General features: G+C 41.1%; 2 protein-coding genes across 3 annotated transcripts in view; one reads left to right on the forward strand and one right to left on the reverse strand.

The window, feature by feature from the left end:
- Positions 1-953: 953 nt before the first annotated feature.
- On the reverse strand, positions 954-11,660 carry LOC124263304 (GTPase IMAP family member 9-like). Of its 2 annotated transcripts, XM_046697890.1 has the most exons (4): positions 11,423-11,660; positions 9,883-9,918; positions 8,129-8,194; positions 954-3,176 (listed from the first exon to the last, which is right to left on the reverse strand). In XM_046697890.1, exons 2-4 carry the CDS (start codon positions 9,899-9,901, stop codon positions 2,005-2,007), a joined length of 1,257 nt encoding a protein of 418 aa, XP_046553846.1. In that variant the 5' UTR covers positions 9,902-9,918; positions 11,423-11,660; the 3' UTR covers positions 954-2,004. The 2 variants fall into 2 exon arrangements, with proteins under 2 accessions (XP_046553846.1, XP_046553847.1); XM_046697891.1 differs by lacking the exon at positions 9,883-9,918.
- A 5,525-nt stretch (positions 11,661-17,185) lies between these two features.
- Positions 17,186-23,817, forward strand: part of LOC124263303 (multiple epidermal growth factor-like domains protein 6) — a 77,687-nt gene continuing 71,055 nt past the window's right edge. Inside the window, exon 1 of the mRNA XM_046697889.1 lies at positions 17,186-17,197. The gene's annotated coding sequence lies outside the window, so the exon portion shown is untranslated. The remainder of the gene's footprint in view (positions 17,198-23,817) is intronic.

Consider the following 23,817-nt stretch of genomic DNA (forward strand, 5'->3'; position numbering starts at 1 on the left):
TTGTCCCAATGCAGCTTCAGCGACTTGCCATTGATACGTGGATTTTCAGGCCATCCTGTCGCTCTCGCACACTCAAGTAGTGTGGTTTTAAGGTGGTTTGACCAAGATATTCTTGGTCGGGTTTTGTGCCTTCCCCTGGGGCAAGTCTCATCTCCAGTATGGTTGGTGTCACTACCGGAGGAAGGATGACTTGGCTGCGGAGTTGAAAGATTAAATTCTTCTTGACTATTTGTAACCCAGTGAAAAACCAGCTTCGGGGGGGTCAGCCCTAACTTGGTGATGTACATTCAGTTCAGGGAATAAAATTCCTCTATCTAGGCCCACCACGAAGAGGCGTAAATCATCAGGCCCTTATTATTATTATTATTATTAACTTCCACCACGGTGATCTTCCTGCAACACCGTTAAAAGCGATATAAAATCCTTCTCGCCCAATGACATTGTGACAAATGGCACGGTAACGATCCACATTTCAGCACCACCAAAAGGTGACACTTCGTAACATAATTAAGAAATTATCAGACATCCCCACATGCCGGCTATGGAACAGAACTGCTTCATGACAAATGCAATCTCTCGTATCTTTCTCTATGCGTGTCCCACACACTTATGATTTATGTATCCAGGTCTGCTGGAATCTTATGTTCGAATCACAGATTCTCCCGATTTTTATTAATGGTGTGCTAACGCCATACCTGTGACAGTGTTCAACAAGGTGATGACGACATTTCAGGCTTTCTGCCAACATGTGTGTCACAACCAAACATCTGTTCCGAAAAGCGGGACTCCTGAAGATCCGGGTTAGAATTGGTCTTTAGCAAACCCATGCAGGTCGAGAGAGGCGACTAACGGGATCGGGTGGACAGGCTCTCTGTTATAAGATCAACAGGATCGGCGTTATCTGAAGCTTTTTATATATAAGCAGTAAATAAAGAAATGACAGACAACGTTGGTGACATTGACAGTTTTATTATTATCAGCTAGATACAACCAATGAGGGAAATCTAAAGAGGCTAGACACTGGAAAGGATAACTGATAGATAGAAAAAGGAATAAATAATGCTCAGGTTAGCTATTAACTTACAACCGTACGCCACCAATTGCATAAGATATCTTCACCAACATGCTGACAGGACAATCAGTAATCCAGAGAAGCATTCACTCTAATGAGTAAATAAGCTAGACGCAAAAAAATGTACTACCTGACTTTCCGATTAATAGGGTACTTGACCTTCAGGACGTTTTGACTTCTAAAAGTGGTAAGTATTGATCTAGGCAAGTTTATTCTAAGAAAATTGATTATTCACAGATTACTGGCAGGGGCACAGGGGGTACTTTAATACCCTTGCCAATTATATTGGTGCAACTAGTCAGTAGATGATCCAATTTATCCAACAATATCCAAACTGATCAGACAGTCGCAGAGCACGTCGTCAAGTGTAACAATTCCTGGCAATGGAGGCACCATCTAGCAATGAGCGACCACAAGTGCGAACTTTGGAGCCGACAATCACGGCTAGCTAGCAGTGAAAGTTCACAAAAGAGATGTATTTTTCGAAAGTTTTGAAGATGCGAATGGCAAACTAAGGACTGAACCAATATTGGAGATGTACGTATCACAATGCATACATGAAGGTGAGCTACTCACAAATACTGTTAAAGAATTACATTCCTCCTAGGCAGATATGTACATTGAGGTGTAATATGATTGTTACTGCAAGAGAAATATCTGCAGATTACTACTTTATGTCGCTATTGCATGAAAATCATACTGTCTTAAACACTTTCAGCGTGTGACTTTGCCTGCAGATACATGGAATACATAATATACCAAACCAATAGGTGGTATTATAAGAGCATAGGATTAATATGAAATAGAATAAGATTTGCAGACATCGCATTCTCCAGCGAGCTCAAACTCAAAAACTCATATAGAGCGGCCGACTGCTGGCCAGTATTGAGTAGGTGGGGTGCTACGATGACTGGACCGTTACGAGTTGAGCCTTATTTCTTGGTTAGACGAGTGAACATGCTTTTCAGTTTATTCCAACCCCTCAGGAAGACATCAAAGAATCCCTTTTCCTCCTCAATTTCCTTCCTTGCTTGGAATCTTGCCTCTTCTTCGTCCTTCATTTCTATCTCGTCTATCTCCTCCTTTAACCTTTTCGCCTCTTCAACCTTCAGCTTCTCCTCATGCAACTTCTGTTGTTCTGCTTCCACCAGCCGTTCATTATCTTCCTTAAGCTTCTTTAACTCGTCCTCTTTCTCTCTCAGCTGCTTGTCCACTTCATCTTTGACTTTTTTAAACTTGCGCTTGAGTTCCATATATTTCTTCTCTAGTACTTCTAGAGTCCTCTGCGCAACGTCTTTTGCATTTCCATTGTTCACCGCTGTCATCTTCACGAGCTGTGGGTTGTTTTTATTAAAGATTTTTTCTAACTGTTGCTGTAACTTTTCCCTTTCTGGTCTACGTGCCTTCGCAATCTCTTTCTTCAGTTCCTTTTCTTTATCCTTCATTATGGCCTCAGCCCCCTCTAATATTTGGTTAGTGTAACATCTTCCACCATTTTCCTCCACCATTGTGTCAATGGCATCTACCAGCTCCCTTCTGAACGTATCTTTTTGCTCTTTACTAGATCTGTTGTTTAAAAAGTGTAATCTTCCTCCGCATTCAGAGACAAGCCCCTGAAATGAAGATGAACATGTTTCCATGTATGCTTCTTGTGTGATCCCACCGTATTCGAGGTCGTCCTTCCCGGTACAGATGATCATCATGTATTTTGTCAGCTCATGTCCAAAGTTCTCCTTAAATAGCTCAACTGTTTTCTGTTCTTCCTCTGTATATCTCCCAATTCTGATAACCAGGATGACGGCATGGATACCAGGGGAGGCAAGAGCTGCACATTTCATGATCTCCTTTGAGATCTCCTCATTTGAAATACATGTATCAAACATCCCTGGTGTATCGACCAATAGAAATGACCTATTGGCAATCTCGACTTCAGCAAACTGACACCTTGTCGTGACTGATATAGTGCCTGGTATTGACTTAAATTTCTCCTTTCCAAGAAACGTATTGGCGGTCGCACTTTTTCCCGTTCCGGTTTTGCCTATTAGCATTATACGTCGTTTAGTTTTAAGATAGCTTCTGCCAGTGTAGAGTTCCGTCAGAACATCTGAAAGTGAGAAACACAGAATGTAATGCTACGTATGTGTTGGGGTGAGGTGTTTATGTGTGTTTTTAAACGCTGGTACACTCCAAAACTGAAGTGATGAGGAACCATGTTACTACGTGTAAGCAGTCCTCTTGATTGAAAAGTATTTCCTGTCATTGCTATTGAAGTGTTTTGTTTGCGTATGATTCTTTACATTTCCCATGCAGTCTATGTGGAATTTGTGACATGTGGCACCGATGGACGAGTTCAGTGCCTCTAAATGTTGGGGGACAATGACCGGAGCTCGCCCTCTGCGATATGGCTTGAATTTGTTAAAAGCAGCTTCAACACCAGATCGCTTGCCATTAACTCATTTGTACCTTTATTAATCTTTATGAATGTATGTATAAATCAAGTATACTCAGCAGGAAAAAAAACCGTCAGTACGAATTAAAACTTAGATAGGCACTCTAATCCAATCATTACAGAAATGGCCATAATAAGCGGATCAAAAACAATTTTTTGGGGTGTACAATATCTTGTCACATTAATGAAGAACTCAGCACAATTTCAAAACATTACGTGAACGTTTGCAGTCCATTCAGACCCTTGACTTCAGTATCTAGTGTGACCACCACGAGCGGCAATAACTGCAGCACAGCGTCTATGCATGGAGTGCACCAATCGATTGATGAAGGCCATTGGCACCTGGACCCAAACTCTGAGAAAGGCCTGGCGCAATAAATCGGCTGTGTTCGGCCTTGGTACGACATTATTCAGTCTCTTCTGAGATTTCATCCCAAAGATGTCAAATTGGGTTTCAATGAGGACTAAGGGCTGGCCACTGCATAATGTTGACACCGTCATGCTGTAGGAAGTCCCGTGTAGCTCTGGCAGTATGGGCCCGGGCGTTATCATGCTGGGAAAGGTTGTTCCGGTAACGTGCGAAATGTGGTATGACGTGGGGTCTGAGAGCTTGGTCGACTTAGCGCACTGCTGTGATGCCACCTCCTCTCCCTGGACCAAGGTTCAGGAACACCACAGAACCCACTATCTGGTTCAGGCCTATTCCATCCCATACCATGATGCTTGCACCTCCCCATGAGTCTCTTTCCATAACACATTGGTCTGAGTAACGCTGGCCACGACGAAATGTGGTATGACGTGGGGTCTGAGAGCTTGGTCTCTTGGTCAGTTTGGTCTGAGAGCTCTGGCATGTGGGGCCGGGCGTTATCATGCTGGGAAAGGTTGTTCCGATAACGTGTGAAATGTGGTATGATCTCGATGTAGCGCACCGCTGTGATGTCGCCTCCTCTCCCTGGACCAAGGTTCTGGAACACCACAGAACCCACTATCTGGTTCAGGCCTATTCCATCCCATACCATGATGCTTGCACCTCCCCATGAGTCTCTTTCCATAACACATTGGTCTGAGTAACGCTGGCCACGACGAAATGTGGTATGACGTGGGGTCTGAGAGCTTGGTCTCTTGGTCAGTTTGGTCTGAGAGCTCTGGCATGTGGGGCCGGGCGTTATCATGCTGGGAAAGGTTGTTCCGGTAACGTGTGAAATGTGGTATGACGTGGGGTCTGAGAGTTTGGTCGATGTAGCGCACCGCTGTGATGTCGCCTCCTCTCCCTGGACCAAGGTTCTGGAACACCACAGAACCCACTATCTGGTTCAGGCCTATTCCATCCCATACCATGATGCTTGCACCTCCCCATGAGTCTCTTTCCATAACACATTGGTCTGAGTAACGCTGGCCACGTCGTCGCAATATTCTTGTTCTGCCAACTGCAGTTGATACGCAGTACCGACTCTCTGTGAACATAGCAGTTCCCCATTGCCTGTATCGCCAGTTTTGGTGTTGTAGGGCAAACTGTAGCCAATGACGAGGGGTGAGGATAGGTCAACGTTAAGGTCTGCGGCAATGGAGGTTTCCGCTGTTAAGACGTCAGCGTACTGTATCAGTACTGATTGGTCTTCCGTTTGTTCCCACTGTCTGGCGTGCTGTTTCGGATGCCTGCATGAAGGGATTCTGTACATGATGTCGCAGAACATGGCGGTCTTGTCTTGTGGTCACCCTTGGTCTGCCAGTACGGGGGCGATCATTTGTGGTGTTGGTGGCCCGGAAACGTTGCTGCAGCCTGTAGATGGTCCTAACGTTGACCTGGAAGTGATTGGCAACGGCTTGCGCAGTGTGGCCAGCTTCAAGTCTTCCTAGCGCATGGTTCCTCTGAGCTGTCGTGAGCTGTCGCGGCCATCCTGCTGACGTTGTAATGTGAATGTTTCAACCAGGTTTGGGGGTGCATTGTATAGGGCTTGTCTTTGTGAACAGCACGTGCAGCATGAGTTGTATGAAAACACGGAGAACACTGTACCATCTCCAAGATCAGGTTGCGTATTTGAGACCATTTCCTGGGTTCAGTTCTGAGTTTGGGAAGGAATGTCTTTGCTCAGATAAGGTTGGAGATGTCAAAAATATACAATCAAAAGATTAAATGAGTTTACAGTTATTCGTTTCTGCGAAGGACTATTCCAAACTGATGTTTCTTTTGCTGCTTAATATATTATACTCAACAACAACAGTTCTTGTGACGCTATTCAAAGTGATATAGAAGAAAACATAAGAAACCAAATGCAACACAAATTCATTTAATGTACAGAACAGACATCTGGCTTGTGAATGTTCATCATAATCTTGGATTAGACACGTTTGTAAACGGTAAGATGGCCATGTGAATGCTGTTGGGCTAAAATCACAGTTCACACTCTAATACACGGGTATGACCACCAACTCCGTTGATACAGGCAACACACATCCGTCGCATGGATGAACCAGTCATGTACGGCAACGCTGTGGGATGTTGTCCCAGATGTGACGACGATGTTGTTGCAGTTGCTGGAGCGTTGTAGGTGGATTTCATCCCACACTGTTTGGCTGGCCAGGGTAGACAGCAACATTGTTTTTGACCAGAAAATGTTGAACGATCCGGGCGGCATGTGGTCTAGCATTGTCCTGCTGTAACGTAACCCCTGTCTTATGAACGGTGAAACCGTTGGTTGAAGCACTTCAATAGGATATCCTTGCCCAGTCAATTTGCCAGTGATGATGATCAAATCTGTCCTCTGTCTAGCCAGTATTTCGCCCAAGATCATAACGATTACACCTCTAAACCGATCGACCTCCATAACACTCATCAGTTCTGTTTAACACAAACCTGGACTCATCAGGAAACAGGACACGGTCCCACTGACGTATAGGTCATCTCCCATGCTGTCTTGCCCATCGTTTTCGATGATGTAACGTGAGAATCGGTCGCCTTGCTGGACGTCGTGAAATGATTCTGAACCGGCGTAAGCGTCGACGCACGGTTTGTGACGATATCTTCCGTGGTCCAGGGATTGTTGCTGCTATGACTGTTGCTGGTTGGAACCGGTTCCGGAGGCGTGTATGTCTGATCTAGTTGTCTTGTCTTTGAGTCGTTACTAGTGGTCGGCCACTGTGGGGATGGTCTCTGACGTGATTGGTTTGCTGATGTCGGAGCCACAAGTTCCATTAAGTGTTCCTATGGACATTAAATCGACGAGCAACTTCCCGTTGTGCAGTTCCGGCTTGGAGCATTCCAAGTGCCTGCCACCGTTCATTTTCAGAAAGCCTTGGCATCAAAAGAGTTTACTTGTGGTTCGAAATTCAGTGGGTTTGTTTTTCAGGTAACTCTTATTGCACGTGTCTTTATCCACAATGGAAAATCTGCCCGCAACTCATGTTAAATTACCCACAGACTGGCCAGTTTTTCATGAAATTGCATGTGCAAATTCAAATTCACCTGGTTTTCAAACAGTCAGTTCAAAGTTGCCTTTGTACGCCTGTTATCATATTTCTGGACGTGTGTTTATGGTTTTGGTTGAATAAATTTAGCCAAAAATGTATGTGTCACAAGAACCTTTGTGGTTGAGTATATTATGTAAATGAGTTTGTATTATATCACTATCAACCAGGTAACATATGATGGTGAAATGTGGATTGCACATATTATTAGAAAAGTACGGCATGAAAAACCATGACACCCGCCCTGGCATGTCTGCATGTAATTACGTCATAATAGGTCCTACGTGTGGTCGTCTTGCTCGGACATCTGCTGAGCGCAGTCGATTTTGGTGGTCTGTACTGACACTCTACCCCTTCACAGCTGTCAGCTCATCGAGGTTGCAGTCACAAGTTTGCTGCGGTGATGACAGAACCTGATTGTCATCCTGGTGTACTGCCACACGCGCCGCCACAGGTCTTCAACGTTCCAAATGACTTCCCGTGCTTCAAATACTCAATATAACCTGGAAATTGGCCAACACATGATGTTTATCTCCTAACTGTATGACGACTACATGCCAGACTCATGCAACTGCTGAGCGGGCTATCCAGCCTTAAGCCTACCCCTACACCTCACAATGCTAATTTGTGAGTCACGGCATACCTGCTGTCTGAGTAAACTTTATGCATTTCCTGTTTAGCAATGCCTATGTGGTTGCATTCTAATGAGCATTCGAGCGTTAAGGCGTTCACGTGATTGCTGTGTTTCACGCTTTTTTCACACTTTATTACTAAATTGTACACGACGATCACCAAGACCATGTTCAAGCAGCCTACATGCCATTGTCGTTTGTATGGGACCACATAAAAGTAAAAGCATACACCTTGTCACAGTTATTTCAAATAATGTTAAGTTTCTCATTTTATTGAGTAAATATCATTATGGAATCTTTGTTCATGATATTAACCCCCGTTTTGATTTTCTTACACCTATTAGTTTTACAGGACCCAAAGATTTAGCATGATTTCTAAGGATCAAACATTCAGCTTGGCTAATTTCGCTGCATATGGTTTACTTGCCTTCTTAAATATTTAATTTCTGCCACAAAACCTCACACTTTGTTTTGCATACATTATTATTTAGCATACGAAGCAATACGTACCATCATCAACAGATGCTTCGTCTTCAAGCACTGGCTTCCGGTGAGGTTTCGGGGGAGCAGTTGGGTCTTATGAAAGTAAAACAGGCGTATTCAGTGTTTGACTATACTATTTACCATGCATACCATCATAATGTTCCTTTACATAAATGTCACACAATTTCTTTTCAAAACAAACACAATGTCAGCTCCAAAGTCGCATGTCTATATATTCCCGAATGCACGATAGCGTAATTATGAACTTCAAACTTGTCTTTACTATGTCAAGTATTACATCTGAAGCAGGATTCTGCTGATTTTATCAGGCATGTTGTACTGAAATATATCATTGCAAGAAGAGAATAAATTTCAAGAGGGACATTACACTAAAGCCTGTAACATGAACCTAATTGTTTGAAATGCGGAAAAAGCATTTTACCAACGACAAAATACCACATCTATTATTTGATAACAATTACAATGTTTTGTTGGTATGTTTGCTTGGGGTATTTTGGGGTTGTTTTTTCTTCTTTTGGCGTTGTTTTGTCTTCTTTTGGGTGTCAACTTGAGACTACGACAGACATTAGGTGTGATACTTCGTGACACAAGACGCACACTTGGTATAAGCTTTATAAATATTCACAATTGCTGAGACTTTTATAAACACATTGATTGGGCAAAAGTTGTTATTCAGCACAGTGAATGAGTCAGAGAATAGAACCAATGCTTCATTGGATTTCTTTATGCTTTGATTTTGTTTGTTTTATTGGGTTTTTTTTATTGTTTTTGTTTTTTGTTTGTTTTGTATTTTTGTTGATGTTGGGTTTTGTTTTTAGTTGGGTTTGTCTAGGGGGGTGTGGGATTGGGTTTGTTTTTATTCTTTGGTGGGTTTGGAGGGGTTAATGTATATGCGCATGGCAGTTTGAAATCATGATAAATAAAACGCTTCTTGAGTAAGTTTTTTCTTTCTGTCTGCAAAAGAAACTATACACCGTGTGTGTGTGTGTGGGGGGCAAAGGATCACGCCTTACCTCAAGGCGTCGGTGTGTTTTGGCGTGTATTGAAGCCAATGGTGGTCACAGTATTGATTCATCATTTGATGATAATTTACAGCAAAGGAAACGCCTTGTTGATTTGTGTTCACGTGTCTTTCAGTGTCAGTCAAACGATACTTTTGACTTTGTATGAAATGAAATTGCGCACATTTAATGTAGAATTGGATACTCCATTGAACTTTTCTTTTCAAGTTTGATCAAACACACTGTATACATTCTTTTGAGCACTCGTGTAGTTTTACAGATATTTTATACAGAATTAATGACTACGTGGTCCATGAATTGCTCCTTATATACATAAACAGTACGAATACAAGGAGGTGGCGAAAAAGGTGGTCCCGTACATAAATCTCGTCACATTTGAGTGCATGATTGTGGTTTTACGCCGATTTTATCAATATTCCAGCAATATCACGGCGGGGGACACCGGACATCGCCTTCAAACATTGTAAGGAATGGGACACTGGTTCTTGCGTACAGTTTTATACCCGTTTACGTTGTAAGTGGGTAATACTGTATAACTGTGGATGAATGTGACAAGGGGTTAAACCCTGATGCGCTCACCTACTGTACGGCTTTAAGGCAATATGTATAACGTTTATGGAACCGAGCGATCATCGTTGGTGGAAGATCAAATGTCAGTTTCAAAAGTATCTGCTCGACAATATTACAGTGAGATATCCGTTAAACATTCTAAGGTTCAAAGAATATAATCCTAGTTACCAGATCCAGATTCAGCCATAGTCAATCAAACTGTCGCTGAAATAAACCAAAACTAAGATAAAATAATGCACGATAATGACGATTTAACATGTGTAACAAATAATTTCTTGTTCAGCATTATATTGCAATGATAATAATAATCCAATACATTTCCGTCTCAGCCAGTAATGCAGTAATTGATATATACTCTGCAAATACAAAGAATCGCAAAAGGTAAAATTATTGGAAATATTCTGCCGGAGTTTCGCTTATATTCATAGAAAATTAACTCTTCGTGTATGCATGCATCGGGAATGTTAAGGTACGGCCCAAACGATGTTATAGAAGTGGGGAAAACGCAAAACGCGTGGCTTCATAAACATACAAACATTGAATGTACGTGCAACATGAGTTGAAGGGCTGTGAGAACGATTGGTTTTCATGTATCTGTCATCACAATTGTACAGCAAGGTCAACAGAAGCTCAGCGCAACAACGTCATCGGCCGACTGCAGACAGGCAACGAGGCTAAGGCCGTTGCAACGTTTTCCCAAACACAATTACGAGACTATTGAACTGTTATCAGGCGCAGGGGTCAACACGTAACTTATAGATCCGGACGAGGACGTGTCATAACTGCTGCGCCACCTTTACAGGCTCAAGCAATACCACAATTACGTAGGATTTCAGAACAGACAGTGAGGAACGCGTCATTATGACTGTATTACCACAACAGCGATGGGGACGTGTTTGGTTTAGTGACGAGTACAGACGTCGTGGGGAACGTTATGCCCGAAAATGCATGAAGGAAATTGGATCGGTTGGTGGCGATAGTGTAATGGTGTGGGTTGCCATCTCCAATACCGATGTAACAGACTTGGTAAACGTCCAGAGCAATTTAACGGCTAAACATTGCACAGATGAAATTCTTACGGCACTGGTCATTAGTCAATACGACAACGCCCGACCTGACATGGCAATACTTACGACGGCCTTTCTGAGAAACCACAACATCCAAAGTCATACAAGATATTGTGAACAGATAAACTACACATTGACACTCCATTGTGTCATGTGTGTATTTTATAGTTTACAACAAAGATAAGCAATTTTAGGCTATTATCATAGCCGAGAGCCACTGAACCGACCAAGGGGCCCGTTACACTAAGCCCACATAGCGCTAAGGTGACCATAACACTGACTTGATCCAATTCTTAAACATAGGCTCACAACAGTCCTAGCGCTAAGATCGTTTTATGTAACCGTCCAGGTGTTTTGAAGAGCAGGGGTTACCCTAACCGTTGCTAAATTGGAGAAAACCACGACAATATACCTCAATCAATGGTTGATAGTGCCCCCCTGTTAAGTAAAGTTAACTACTGCCCTGGATTAACGCCTAAAGTTGTGTATGCTTCCTTAGTATGTACTCATGGCAACTGTGTGAGGAGGTTAGTCATCTCTTTGACCTAGACCAGCAACATCAGGGACAAACGAGTTTCCAGAATCAAAATCTGAATTTGGTTGTTTCAAAAAGTAATAGTAAAGAGAAAAGAAACACTTACGTAATGACTGGTGGAAGTGCGTCGAAGTCTCTGTCGTTCAGATGCTAGCTGCACACTATATATACAGTGCGGTTGCAATATGACGTCAGGAACGTATGCAGCTTGAATAATGGGGTATATATTTTTAAAAAGAACTGCACAGGGTGTCAAGTAGAGACTTAACAGTTTTCAGAACTGTAAACGTATCATGTGAATGAGTCAGGCTTTCCTCGGGAACAGACACTTTTCCTCGTGAAGTACTGCGCGGCCGCCTTTTTGTTAACTGGGTGATAAGAAATACCCCAGGAGTTTTCATATTCATAATCATTCGTAACTACTTTTGTCATTCCGGCAAGCCTTATGGCGGGTCAAGGAAAGAGGCGAGTAGTTACGAATGTAGCGGAGCATTCTTAAAAAATCCAGCAATATCACGGCGAGGGACACGAGAAATTGACTTCACACGTTATACCCTTGAGGGGAATTGAAACCGGGTTTTGACGTGACGAAAGTCTTAGCTACCTCACCGCCCCTCAGATTATCAGCAATTCTTAACTTCAGGTTTACGTTATTGCCTAAGCCGAGGGGCCTTTCAGTGCCAGGCTCCGTTTGAAAATAATATTAATATATTTTATTTGTCTTCGATAACAAAAGTACTCCCGAAACTGATAATTCTGCATGCACAGGGCGTAGATAATTCATACCAAACTGGGATAGAAATCTCTGAGTTTCGTCCAGGAATTGGAAAGTTGATGAGTGAGTGCTGTTAGTTTGTTTTTTTACATTCCAGCAATATCGCGGACACTAGATATTGGCTTCACACGTTTTAACCTCTAGGCTACCCCACCACCCCTGAAAGTGGATCGACTGACGCGTGATATACTTAAACATAGCAGTTAGTGTGCCAAGTTATTAATAACCACTTTATTTACTAAGACGGGGTATATTCAATGTCATTACTGTTCAACGTCTCTTTTAGCCAGGTGACAACAGAAATGAACTCCACACAATGAACCCGTTTGGGAATAGAACCCAGCCATCAGCGTTTTTAGGGGCCGCTTTAACCACTTGACGATTACACTGCCCCAGATTAAATTTGACAATGGAAAGTACAAAAGTTCTTACAGATTCCATAAACACGTTTTAAGATTCAAAAACAAGGATGAAAAATTATCCTTTTGCATGTTTTAGAATTCGAGAACTGCCTAAAAGATAAGACACCCTGTGTTTCCACCTCACAGTCCTACAGTCAGTATATGTTTTATAACCATGCTAAGTTCGCTTCACCATTGACTGACTCGTCCACCTTGGGTCGTTTGGACTGTAGTTCACGTGCTACACGAGTCCACGTAACTTCCAAATCAACAATATTCGCAGGTCCTTTTCAAGGAATATGCAATAAATCAAAGGCGAAGCTGACAAATCAAAACTATTATGACATGTATACGCTTTCGGAAACACGTCAGATTCTATATTTAAACTGAGGGTAAACCCAGGATCTCCTGCCCAGATGGAGTACTTCCTAGCAACGAACAAACATCCGCATTCTGCCAGTATATAACACAGGGTGGTATACTGAGATAAAACACATACTCCGCAAGGATGTTTGAACAAGGTAAGCAAAATAACATTGTTCCTCACTCTACTGATTACAGAATTTATTCAACTAACAGTGTGAAAATATTGTCAGTCTGTGCATGTGTCATGCAACCACCGAGTGAATAATAATAATGTTTTATCTATTTAAATAGGAATAGAATAGAAAGAGGAATGACTTCAAAGAGATGAAATATGTTAGTAAATGAAAATGGCTTTCCATACAGGTATCGACAGATAAATATGTATGTTTGACATTTTCATAACTGACTTTAAATTAACGGTAACGGTAAAAACGAGGTAACGGCCTCTTACGACAAGCATGGGTTACTGAAGATCAATTCTAACGAGGACCTTCGCGGGTGATATGTATTAAGATAATAGTATTCGTATCATTTCATGAATACGTGAAAAAACTGTTAAACTGAGTAAGGATGTAAGTCAATGTATATTTAATTTTTTTTTCGTGTTCATGATTGTGATTAATAAATGGAATTTGGACTTAAATATGGAAATTACGTATTATCATTGGTTAATACAAAACAACCCAGCGTGATTTATGCTGCCGAAATAACAGTCATTCTGAACTTAAGTTCAACGTTCGATTTGCCACATGTAAGAATGTCCTTAATTATCTCTTTATTAGTTCAGTATGTCCTCAAGAACTCCTCACAGCGTTCGTCTGTTTCTGTTCAGTCTTAACCAACACGGTGTAATTAATCAAAATCTTATGACTGTCGACTGACTGACTGACTGAGTTTAGTTTTACGCCACTTTAAGCAATTTTCCAGCAATATCACGGCGGGGGGACACCAAAAATGGGCTTAACACATTGTGCCCATGTGGGGAATCGAACCCGGGCCTTCGGCGTGACGGGCCAACGCTTTAACCACTAGGCTACCCCACCGCCCCTATGACTGTCGAAGAATGCCGAGAAAGACTGTTAATATATCTAAAAATAGCTTAACAATTCCTATGACGTCTGTAACAGTATCACATCATGCACCGTGCTAATTGATACAAAATGGTCGCCATTGTGCAAAGGGAGATAATCTAATTACCTCTTTGACAACCGCTTAAAATAGAGCCGAGCGATGATAGCTAGTTTTGTGGAGTCATATGTAATGTGTCATAACTTACTTTGTGTATGCCCTTGATCACCTTTGGCCTTCGTGGCTGCTGTGCAGAACAGATGCGTGCGCGAGTATGTACCGTTATAACATTCCTGGTATCAGTACCGTTCCGCTTCAGTGCTGGTCGCCTGTTAGAACTGATGGGATGGTTTTGCGCTCGGTATGAAACTGATGTTAATTAGAACATACGTATGACGTATGTGTCATAGAGGATGATTCGCAGGTGTTTTCTATTCCCTGTCACCTTTGATGTAGTTCTCAGAAGATTTGATTCTTGTAGATAAGACATATATGAGAAAGATAAGAATTTACCATAAGACCCAAAAACGTATTATTGTTAGACTAACATCCAGACTTTGAACTGAGTGAGTGAGTGGGTGAGTGAGTGAGTAAGTATAGTTTTAAGCCGCACTCAGCAATATTCCAGCTATATGGCGGCGGTATTTAAATAATCGAGTCTAGACCAGACAATCCAGTGATCAACAGCACGAGCATCGATCTACGCAATTGGGATACGATGACCTGAGTCAACCAAGTCAGCGAACCTGACCACCCAATCCTGTTAGTAGCCTCTTAAGCATGGGTTACTGGGTTACTGAAGATCAATTCTAACCAGGATCCTCGAAACAGTTCTTAAATGAACTTGATAAAAAATAACACATGTTAGGTTTAGGACTGCACTTGATTCGAACTCACCTAATCGCCAGCACACAAATTCAGCCAACCAACCCACTCAGCCAGCGCGGCTTCCACAGATAAATAAAATATGATAAAAAGGAGCCTAGGGACGTTCTTCATTCTCCTGAAAACGGAGTTTTAGAGACTTACCACACATCACAGACTTGCGTGGATTTTCCTGGCTATATTTGTTCAGAGTTAACACGTCAGACTATACGGATGCCAATAATTGGTGTTGTTTATAGGTAGGTGACTGGGTACTGTTTTGCACCACTTTTAACGATTGTCTAGAAAACCATAGCGCTGGTGGGCGGAGGTTGAGAGTTTGGGAGGCCAGGAGCCCTAGTGTGTGGGTTTACGTCGCTTTAAACAGTGAGTGACTGAGTTAAAAGTTTATGTCGAATCGGCAATATTGCAAACATATAGTGATGAGTGAGTGAGTGAGTTATTAGTTAACGTCAAATCGACAATATTTCAGCCATATCGTGACGAAAACTATTCATACAATAAAAAGTGAAATGAAAACATTTGACACTGAAATGGAATATATGTACGTTATAAAAACCTGTCGACAAAGGACAGTAAAACAACTATAATATCACAATTACAACTAAAACTAGTGTGGAGAGTTAAAACTAATAGCACTATTGTGACAATACAATAAAAAAACAGGCTATAGATCGCCAACACCAGAAGGTAGATCACCATACCAGGGACCATGGGGACTAACAGTTCCTTAGCACATAGTGATGAGAAGAAGTTGGTTTTTATTAAAGGAGAGTACGAACGAAAACAAAACTTTTGATATCTTGTAAAGGATATTCTAAAAGTCACCGTCCGTGATTAAAACTGAGCAAAAAGTTTGTAAAATAGCAAAAAAAAACCCCAAAAACATACTCGTATTTCCGCCTATTACGGAAACACCCGACAGTTGGGGTATCACGTGACATGACGTCATATTTTACGCCGCTTTTAGCAATTTTCCAGCAATATCGGCGGGGACACCAGAAATGGGCTTAACACATTGTGCCCATGTGGGGAATCGAACCCGGGCCTTCGGCGTGACGGGCCAACGCTTTAACCACTAGGCTACCCCACCGCCCCTATGACTGTCGAAGAATGCCGAGAAAGACTGTTAATATATCTAAAAATAGCTTAACAATTCCTATGACGTCTGTAACAGTATCACATCATGCACCGTGCTAATTGATACAAAATGGTCGCCATTGTGCAAAGGGAGATAATCTAATTACCTCCTTTGACAACCGCTTAAAATAGAGCCGAGCGATGATAGCTAGTTTTGTGGAGTCATATGTAATGTGTCATAACTTACTTTGTGTATGCCCTTGATCACCTTTGGCCTTCGTGGCTGCTGTGCAGAACAGATGCGTGCGCGAGTATGTACCGTTATAACATTCCTGGTATCAGTACCGTTCCGCTTCAGTGCTGGTCGCCTGTTAGAACTGATGGGATGGTTTTGCGCTCGGTATGAAACTGATGTTAATTAGAACATACGTATGACGTATGTGTCATAGAGAGGATGATTCGCAGGTGTTTTCTATTCCCTGTCAACTTTGATGTAGTTCTCAGAAGATTTGATTCTTGTAGATAAGACATATATGAGAAAGATAAGAATTTACCATAAGACCCAAAACGTATTATTGTTAGACTAACATCCAGACTTTGAACTGGTGAGTGAGTGGGTGAGTGAGTGAGTGAGTATAGTTTTAAGCCGCTCTCAGCAATATTCCAGCTATATGGCGGCGGTATTTAAATAATCGAGTCTAGACCAGACAATCCAGTGATCAACAGCACGAGCATCGATCTACGCAATTGGGATACGATGACCTGAGTCAACCAAGTCAGCGAACCTGACCACCCAATCCTGTTAGTAGCCTCTTAAGGATGGGTTACTGGGTTACTGAAGATCAATTCTAACCAGGATCCTCGAAACAGTTCTTAAATGAACTTGATAAAAAATAGCACATGTTAGGTTTAGGACTGCACTTGATTCGAACTCACCTAATCGCCAGCACACAAATTCAGCCAACCAACCCACTCAGCCAGCGCGGCTTCCACAGATAAATAAAATATGATAAAAAGGAGCCTAGGGACGTTCTTCATTCTCCTGAAAACGGAGTTTTAGAGACTTACCACACATCACAGACTTGCGTGGATTTTCCTGGCTATATTTGTTCAGAGTTAACACGTCAGACTATACGGATGCCAATAATTGGTGTTTATAGGTAGGTGACTGGGTACTGTTTTGCACCACTTTTAACGATTGTCTAGAAAAACCATAGCGCTGGTGGGCGGGAGGTTGAGAGTTTGGGGCCAGGAGCCCTAGTGTGTGGGTTTACGTCGCTTTAAACAGTGAGTGACTGCGTTAAAAGTTTATGTCGAATCGGCAATATTGCAAACATATAGTGATGAGTGAGTGAGTGAGTTATTAGTTAACGTCAAATCGACAATATTTCAGCCATATCGTGACGAAAACTATTCATACAATAAAAAAGTGAAATGAAAACATTTGACACTGAAATGGAATATATGTACGTTATAAAAACCTGTCGACAAAGGACAGTAAAACAACTATAATATCACAATTACAACTAAAACTAGTGTGGAGAGTTAAAACTAATAGCACTATTGTGACAATACAATAAAAAAACAGGCTATAGATCGCCAACACCAGAAGGTAGATCACCATACCAGGGACCATGGGGACTAACAGTTCCTTAGCACATAGTGATGAGAAGAAGTTGGTTTTTATTAAAGGAGAGTACGAACGAAAACAAAACTTTTGATATCTTGTAAAGGATATTCTAAAAGTCACCGTCCGTGATTAAAACTGAGCAAAAAGTTTGTAAAATAGCAAAAAAAAAAAACCCCAAAAACATACTCGTATTTCCGCCTATTACGGAAACACCCGACAGTTGGGGTATCACGTGACATGACGTCATATGTGCCTGTTGCTGATGGCTTCCTCTTTACCTTAACAGTGTCCATGGATTCTGAAGCAGTAAAAGATGTTCCTGATGTCATTTCTCAAAGGGATGTTAGACCGTATAAATACGATCCGATTTTACATCTTGCAAGACAATCTTCCAGTGCAGATGAAGAAGAAGAATCAAGCGAAACGGAGGCACCGCTTGAGGTCAAAATATATTTAAAAATAGACCATATCAATTAACAAGAATATTATTTGTCAGCAAACTGTGATGCAGTTCCAACCAGCAAACCCACTCCTACAAATATTTGACCAGTCCCTAAGAATTATTATTTTTGAAATGTGAATGTAGGGTGTCTGGGATTTAAAAACAAAATAATTATGTTTCAGACAGGGGGAAGTAGAAATTATCTGCTTCAAAAATTACACTTGAATTATTTTTTTTAAAAACATTAGGATCTTAGTTCCAGACAGACAGACAGACATTTTATTCAGTAATAGGCCACTGGCCCAAAATACATTCATAGATATGATAAGAAGTTACATGCGTTTTACCAGGGAGGCTATATAACGTTGTAGATTATCCCTGGTTTTACATAAAAACATCAGAATCTCTTATTTTCCAAACGTTATATCTTATAGCTTAGGATCTTAGTTCCATCACTAACGTATCAACTCCCCATACAAGATCCCAGCCTGGTCGAGCAGAGCTAATATTCGCGACGCAGATAAGTTAACGGTATTCCGCGAAAACTGGTGAATTATAAAATACTAGTCAGGACAATGTATGTTTCCCCAGTGTTTGGTTATGCAAATAGTTATGCTACTCGGTCATATCCTTAGAATGACAACTTGTCAGCCAATGAGAATACAGAACAACTTTCACGGCACACTCTATACTGACAAATAGCCAGTCTGATGCCGACATGCGTAATTGGACAAAATGGAAAACAATGAAAGCAACAAGTACTTCATGATTTGCCGTTGTATTTGGCAATGTTTCAGGTAGACTGCAGCATTTAGGGCTCCAAACCGAAAAGAACGTTATAGCGAAACATTTTCAAGCTCATATAAAATCTCTTACTGGTTTTGATAATATATATCTCATTCGTACCAGTGGAACTGCCCCAGCTACAAAATGCTCCAACAAATTTAGTCATTCATTCAAATTTGTTCAAATTTATTTAAAATGATTAAATATCTGCCGTAAAGGTCACGTGAGTTCCAGCGATATGCATAATGGCCAAAGCTCAGATAACAGAAACTGTTTTCGCGATGAAAAAGTCGTAAACCACATTTTTGAAATAAAAATTGGGGTACATGTTTCTGATGACTTTATCTTTCACCCAGCAAATTATTGCAATTGTCTAATATTCCCCTCTAAATGCTTGTCGACGAAGGACAATAAAAAAGCAGGATAGATATCAGTTCAATTATAGAACAAACCACGTCAGTATTAAACACAGGAGAATTAGGATGAATTAAAACTAGGCTTTAAACCACTAGCAACCAAAGCTAGACTACCTTACTGGGCATTATGGGGAATTACGGTATCTCTGCTTCCTGCATGCTTTGGACATTATCACTGTATTTATACAGTCATATATTTGTACATATGTTTCAATAATTTCTGAAATAAGCATATTCGTATTCCCAGTCATCCAGTCTTGTGAGTCTCTGTGTCAGTTCATATACAGGTAATTCGCTGATAATCGAAGCTGAAAATATCTCATTTGAGGATACTGGGGAATATTACAAACTTTAATGTGTGAGTAAGTCAAAAAGGTCTCAGACCCGAGTAGATCCGGGTTATAATTAGCTTGTCTTAAAAGGCGATTATCGGAATCGGATGGTCAGGCTCGTTCACTTGGTTGATACATGCCCTCGTATCCCAGTTCTGTCGATCGATGCTCATGCCGTTGATCACTGGTTCGTCTGGTCCAGACTCGATCATCTACATACGGCCGTCATATAGCTGAAATATGCACGAGTGCGGCGTTAAACAAACAAACAAACAAACAAATGGGGTTTCGGGCCTCTTACGTCGGCTCTGGCGTACAAGATACGACTAAGCCGAAGGCTTACTAAGATTACACATTAAAGAGAAACGACACCCCAGCATTGACGGGTTTGAAACATGGATTAGGTTTTCTTCGCGGATTTACAATGTGCTTATTTAGACTTTTAACATGACTGGTTTGACTTGTGTTCGACGCTATTCACCAATTGGTTATCGAGGAATAACAAATCGTTTTTGTGTTGTTGATTACTGCATACGCGCCTTAAAAGGGTGACGATAACGGTGAGGAAATAAACGTATCATATTCATATAGAGAATAAAATGTAACACTGAGATACATTATCACTAGACATTTTTACTAACCAGTTCGATGGCATACTATGTAAAGTTAAGCTTTGTTTTAATGTAGAAATGATTTCCAGGTGTATTTTCCCATAAATTAACGGTGATTCGGTTTAAAAATATTAAAATGATTAAGTGCAATTATCAGAAACCTTTCTTTTCTATATTTTAGTTTCTGCTTTTTTGACAAATGCTTAAATTGTAACCACCAGAAACATAGCAGTTATCTATAACTGATTGCATTCGTGACCAACTCGTGTTATTCCGGGACAAACCGAATAGCGGCTCGTGCCCCTCTTGAAGGATTTCGTATTGGTGCATGAACATCAGAACTACTTTAAACAGGAACGATAACTCTATTCCCGATTTATTCCAATGGTACTTAACATCACCGAAGTACTGGTACATTGTATTGCTGTTTTTGATTTCGCTTATTTATTTTAAAGAATTAAATCTATTCGATACAACTAAAAGAAGGAGAAAAAACATATTGGTTAAAGACGTATTCTGACGTAATTATTACCAGATGTTCGCCTTACACTTACATTTCCTATTATATTATTAAAAAAAGATTAATAATCACAAATGGGATTTGTTTAATTGAATATGTAAATACAATTTATAAAAAGAACATCCAGCTACATTAAATCGCATTGCAGAAACTCAAAAGTGACGTTAAAATATTTCTCAAACTGAACATTCGTGTGGCCTTGCTGTCATACCCCAAGTTAAAATGTTAAATGAATACACTGAAAAATATATGAATGACCCAAAATAAGTCAGGACAAAATATTCCCAGAGATGTGAAATATATGCCCAATGTTAATGATTAAAGTTGATTAGTTACATACAGCTATAATAGTATTGTTATAAATACATACTTAAAACTGTTGGAAGCGCACGTACAATCTCCACAACGAGCCCGCACGATCGCCAGAAATACACTCAGTTGGCCCCATGAGAGCCGTTATGTCAAAAAACGCACGTGCGTGTATTTGAATCTCTCACCGTCAATCGCATAATTCTTATCAAAAACTTCACATTAGACAGCACAATACTGTTAGTTAAGTTCTTAGTACTTTCAATACGACGATATATATTTTTCATGATTTTTTTAAGAATAACATAATGCCTCTCAAAGAAATAACATAATGCCATAATAATAATAATAATAATAAATGGATATTTCTTATGCGCCATAGTCCATCCAGAGCATGCTCAAAGCGCTACATATAAAAAGAGTGACTAGAGTTCAAGAAGAAGATATGACAATTAGCCAAAAATAACCGTGAGAGTATTTTACAGTTATAGGTTGTAGACTTTTTTGAAGAGGAAGGTTTTGAGTCCCGATTTGAATGCTTCTAGGGATGAAGCATTTTTTATGGGAGTAGGAAGACTGTTCCATAGGGTTGGTGCTGCAAATTTGAATGACCTATGGCCAAAGTGTTTGAGACGAACTTGGGGAACTGAGAGAAGATGTTGATTCTGAGAGCGGAGAGAGAACGGGCAGGCATATATGTTGACAACATCTCAGAGAGGTATGGAGGAGCTAGGCCGTGTTTGCAGCGGAAAACAAGAGTGCAGATCTTGAAATGAATTCTTGCTTCAACCGGCAGCCAATGCAGACTCTGGAGGATTGGGGTTATGTGAGTCCATTTGGATGTTTTAGTGACAACTCTGGCGGCAGCATTCTGAAGTTTTTGAAGTCTGAAGAGAAGATCATTGGAGATTCCAAACAGTAGGCTATTGCAATAGTCAATCCTGGAGAGAACAAGTGACTGAGTGAGAACTTTAGCAGCATCTGTGGTTACAAGATGGCGGATGTTACCAATAGAGTGGAGATGGAAGTAGCCTACTCTACAGAGATGGTTCACATGTTGCTCCATGGTGAGACAAGGATCAAGATGAACACCTAGGTTTTACACTGGATGAAAGTGGGATATCTGAGTTGGCTACTGTGATGTCCGTAGAGTTTATCCTTTTCAGACATTGCGATGTGCCAATCAACATAGCCTCAGTCTTATCATCATTGAGCTTCAGCTCATTTGTCATCATCCATGAACTAATTGCCTTCGTGCACTGACTCACTCTAGATCTGGCTATTTGTACATCCTCTGGTTTGAAGGAATCCATCAATTGGAGGTCGTCTGCAAATGCGTGGTGATTCAGATCAAAGTTATCAATGACCTTCTCCAAAGGGTTTGTGTATAACACAAAGAGAAGCGGCCCAAGGACTGAGCCCTGGGGTACACCACACTCTAGGATCGTTGACTCAGAGATGCTTTCAGAGACAAGAACTGACTGACTCCTCATGCTCAGATAGGAACGGAACCAGGCCAATGCATCCCCTTGTATGTTATAGTCATCCTGAAGACGGCTAAGGAGCTTCTGATGGTTGACCGTGTCGAACGCCGCTGAGAGATCAAGCAAGAGGAGAAGTGACACATTACCCAAATCCGCATGGCATCTCAAGTTATTCAGAATTTGAAGTAAGGCGGTCTCGGTACTGTGCCTAGGACGATAGGCTGATTGGAATCTGTTCAGAAAATCATTTGAAGAGAGATAGGATCTGAGTCTGACATCAACTGCACGTTCAAGGATCTTGGAAAGGAAAGAGAGGTTGGAGACAGGTCTGTAATTCTTGAGAGTATTGATATCCAAATTGTCTTTCTTAAGTAATGGCTTTACCACAGCTTGCTTGAACACCTCTGGAAAGACACCATTACCTAAGCTCAAGTTGATCAGTTTCGTGATAACTGGCAAAAGAGTCTCCCAAAAAGTCATCAAGGAGACGAGTTGGCATCGGATCGAAAAGACACAATGTCTTTTTTGACCGTTTGATGAGTGCAGCTATCTCACCCTCAGTGAAAGAATCAAAGGTGTCCAGGCAGATCCCATCATCGGGTGGGCATGTTGAAGGATCCTGTGTGTCAAGAAATGTTTGGTCAAAGCTTTTCCTGATATTTTCAATTTTACTTGAGAAGTAGGCTGAAAAATTGTCAGCAAGATCCTTGTCATTAGTGGACGGTGGTAATGGGGTATCATTCTTCTTGCCAAGTAGAGATCCCATGAATTTGTGATAGAAGGAAGGATTTTTCACATTGTCAGAGAGTTTCTTGGTACAGTAACTGGATTTGGCTCCTCTAAGAGCCCTAGCACAAGAGTTCCGCTCAGACTTATACAACTGACGGTGAATTTCAAGGCGACTCTTCCGCCATTTTCTCTCTGCAGCTCTGCGTTTCCGCTTGGCTAAGAGAACCTGCTCATTATACCAAGGAGTCCCTGATCTGACAATGATTTCCTTCAGAGCTGATGGAGCATATTTATCTAAGAGAGATGACAATGTGGATGAATACAACTCAGCAAGTTGGTTTACATCATCCGGGGGTCTTGGAGTAAGTCAGAGTTTACAAGATCTCTTGAGAAACTCAACATTGTCAATAGACTTGAGATTACGACAGGATTGTTTGATAGTCTGACGCTGAGGTCTGTCCATACTCCAGGTCATAGAAACCAGAAAGTGGTCGGAAAGTTGTATATCCTGCACATTGACAGAAGACACTAAGGAACTACTTTCAGAGGATATCACCCAGTCAAGGATATGGCCTCCTTTATGTGTTGGAGCATCAACATACTGACACAAACTATGTTGTTTGAGAAGATTTTTCATCTTCTTTGTATCTGAGCACTGATTGTTATC

Source organism: Haliotis rubra, unplaced genomic scaffold (genome assembly GCF_003918875.1).
Source record: "Haliotis rubra isolate DU_JTF1 unplaced genomic scaffold, ASM391887v1 Scf879, whole genome shotgun sequence".
Taxonomy (NCBI): Eukaryota; Metazoa; Mollusca; class Gastropoda; order Lepetellida; family Haliotidae; genus Haliotis; species Haliotis rubra.

Excerpts from the sequence above, each read along its gene's own strand:
- LOC124263304 (XM_046697890.1), bottom strand. Across the intron at positions 3,177-8,128 it reads CGAAGCATCTGTTGATGATG|ATGTTCTGACGGAACTCTAC; the intron begins GTACGTATTGCT and ends TCTCACTTTCAG.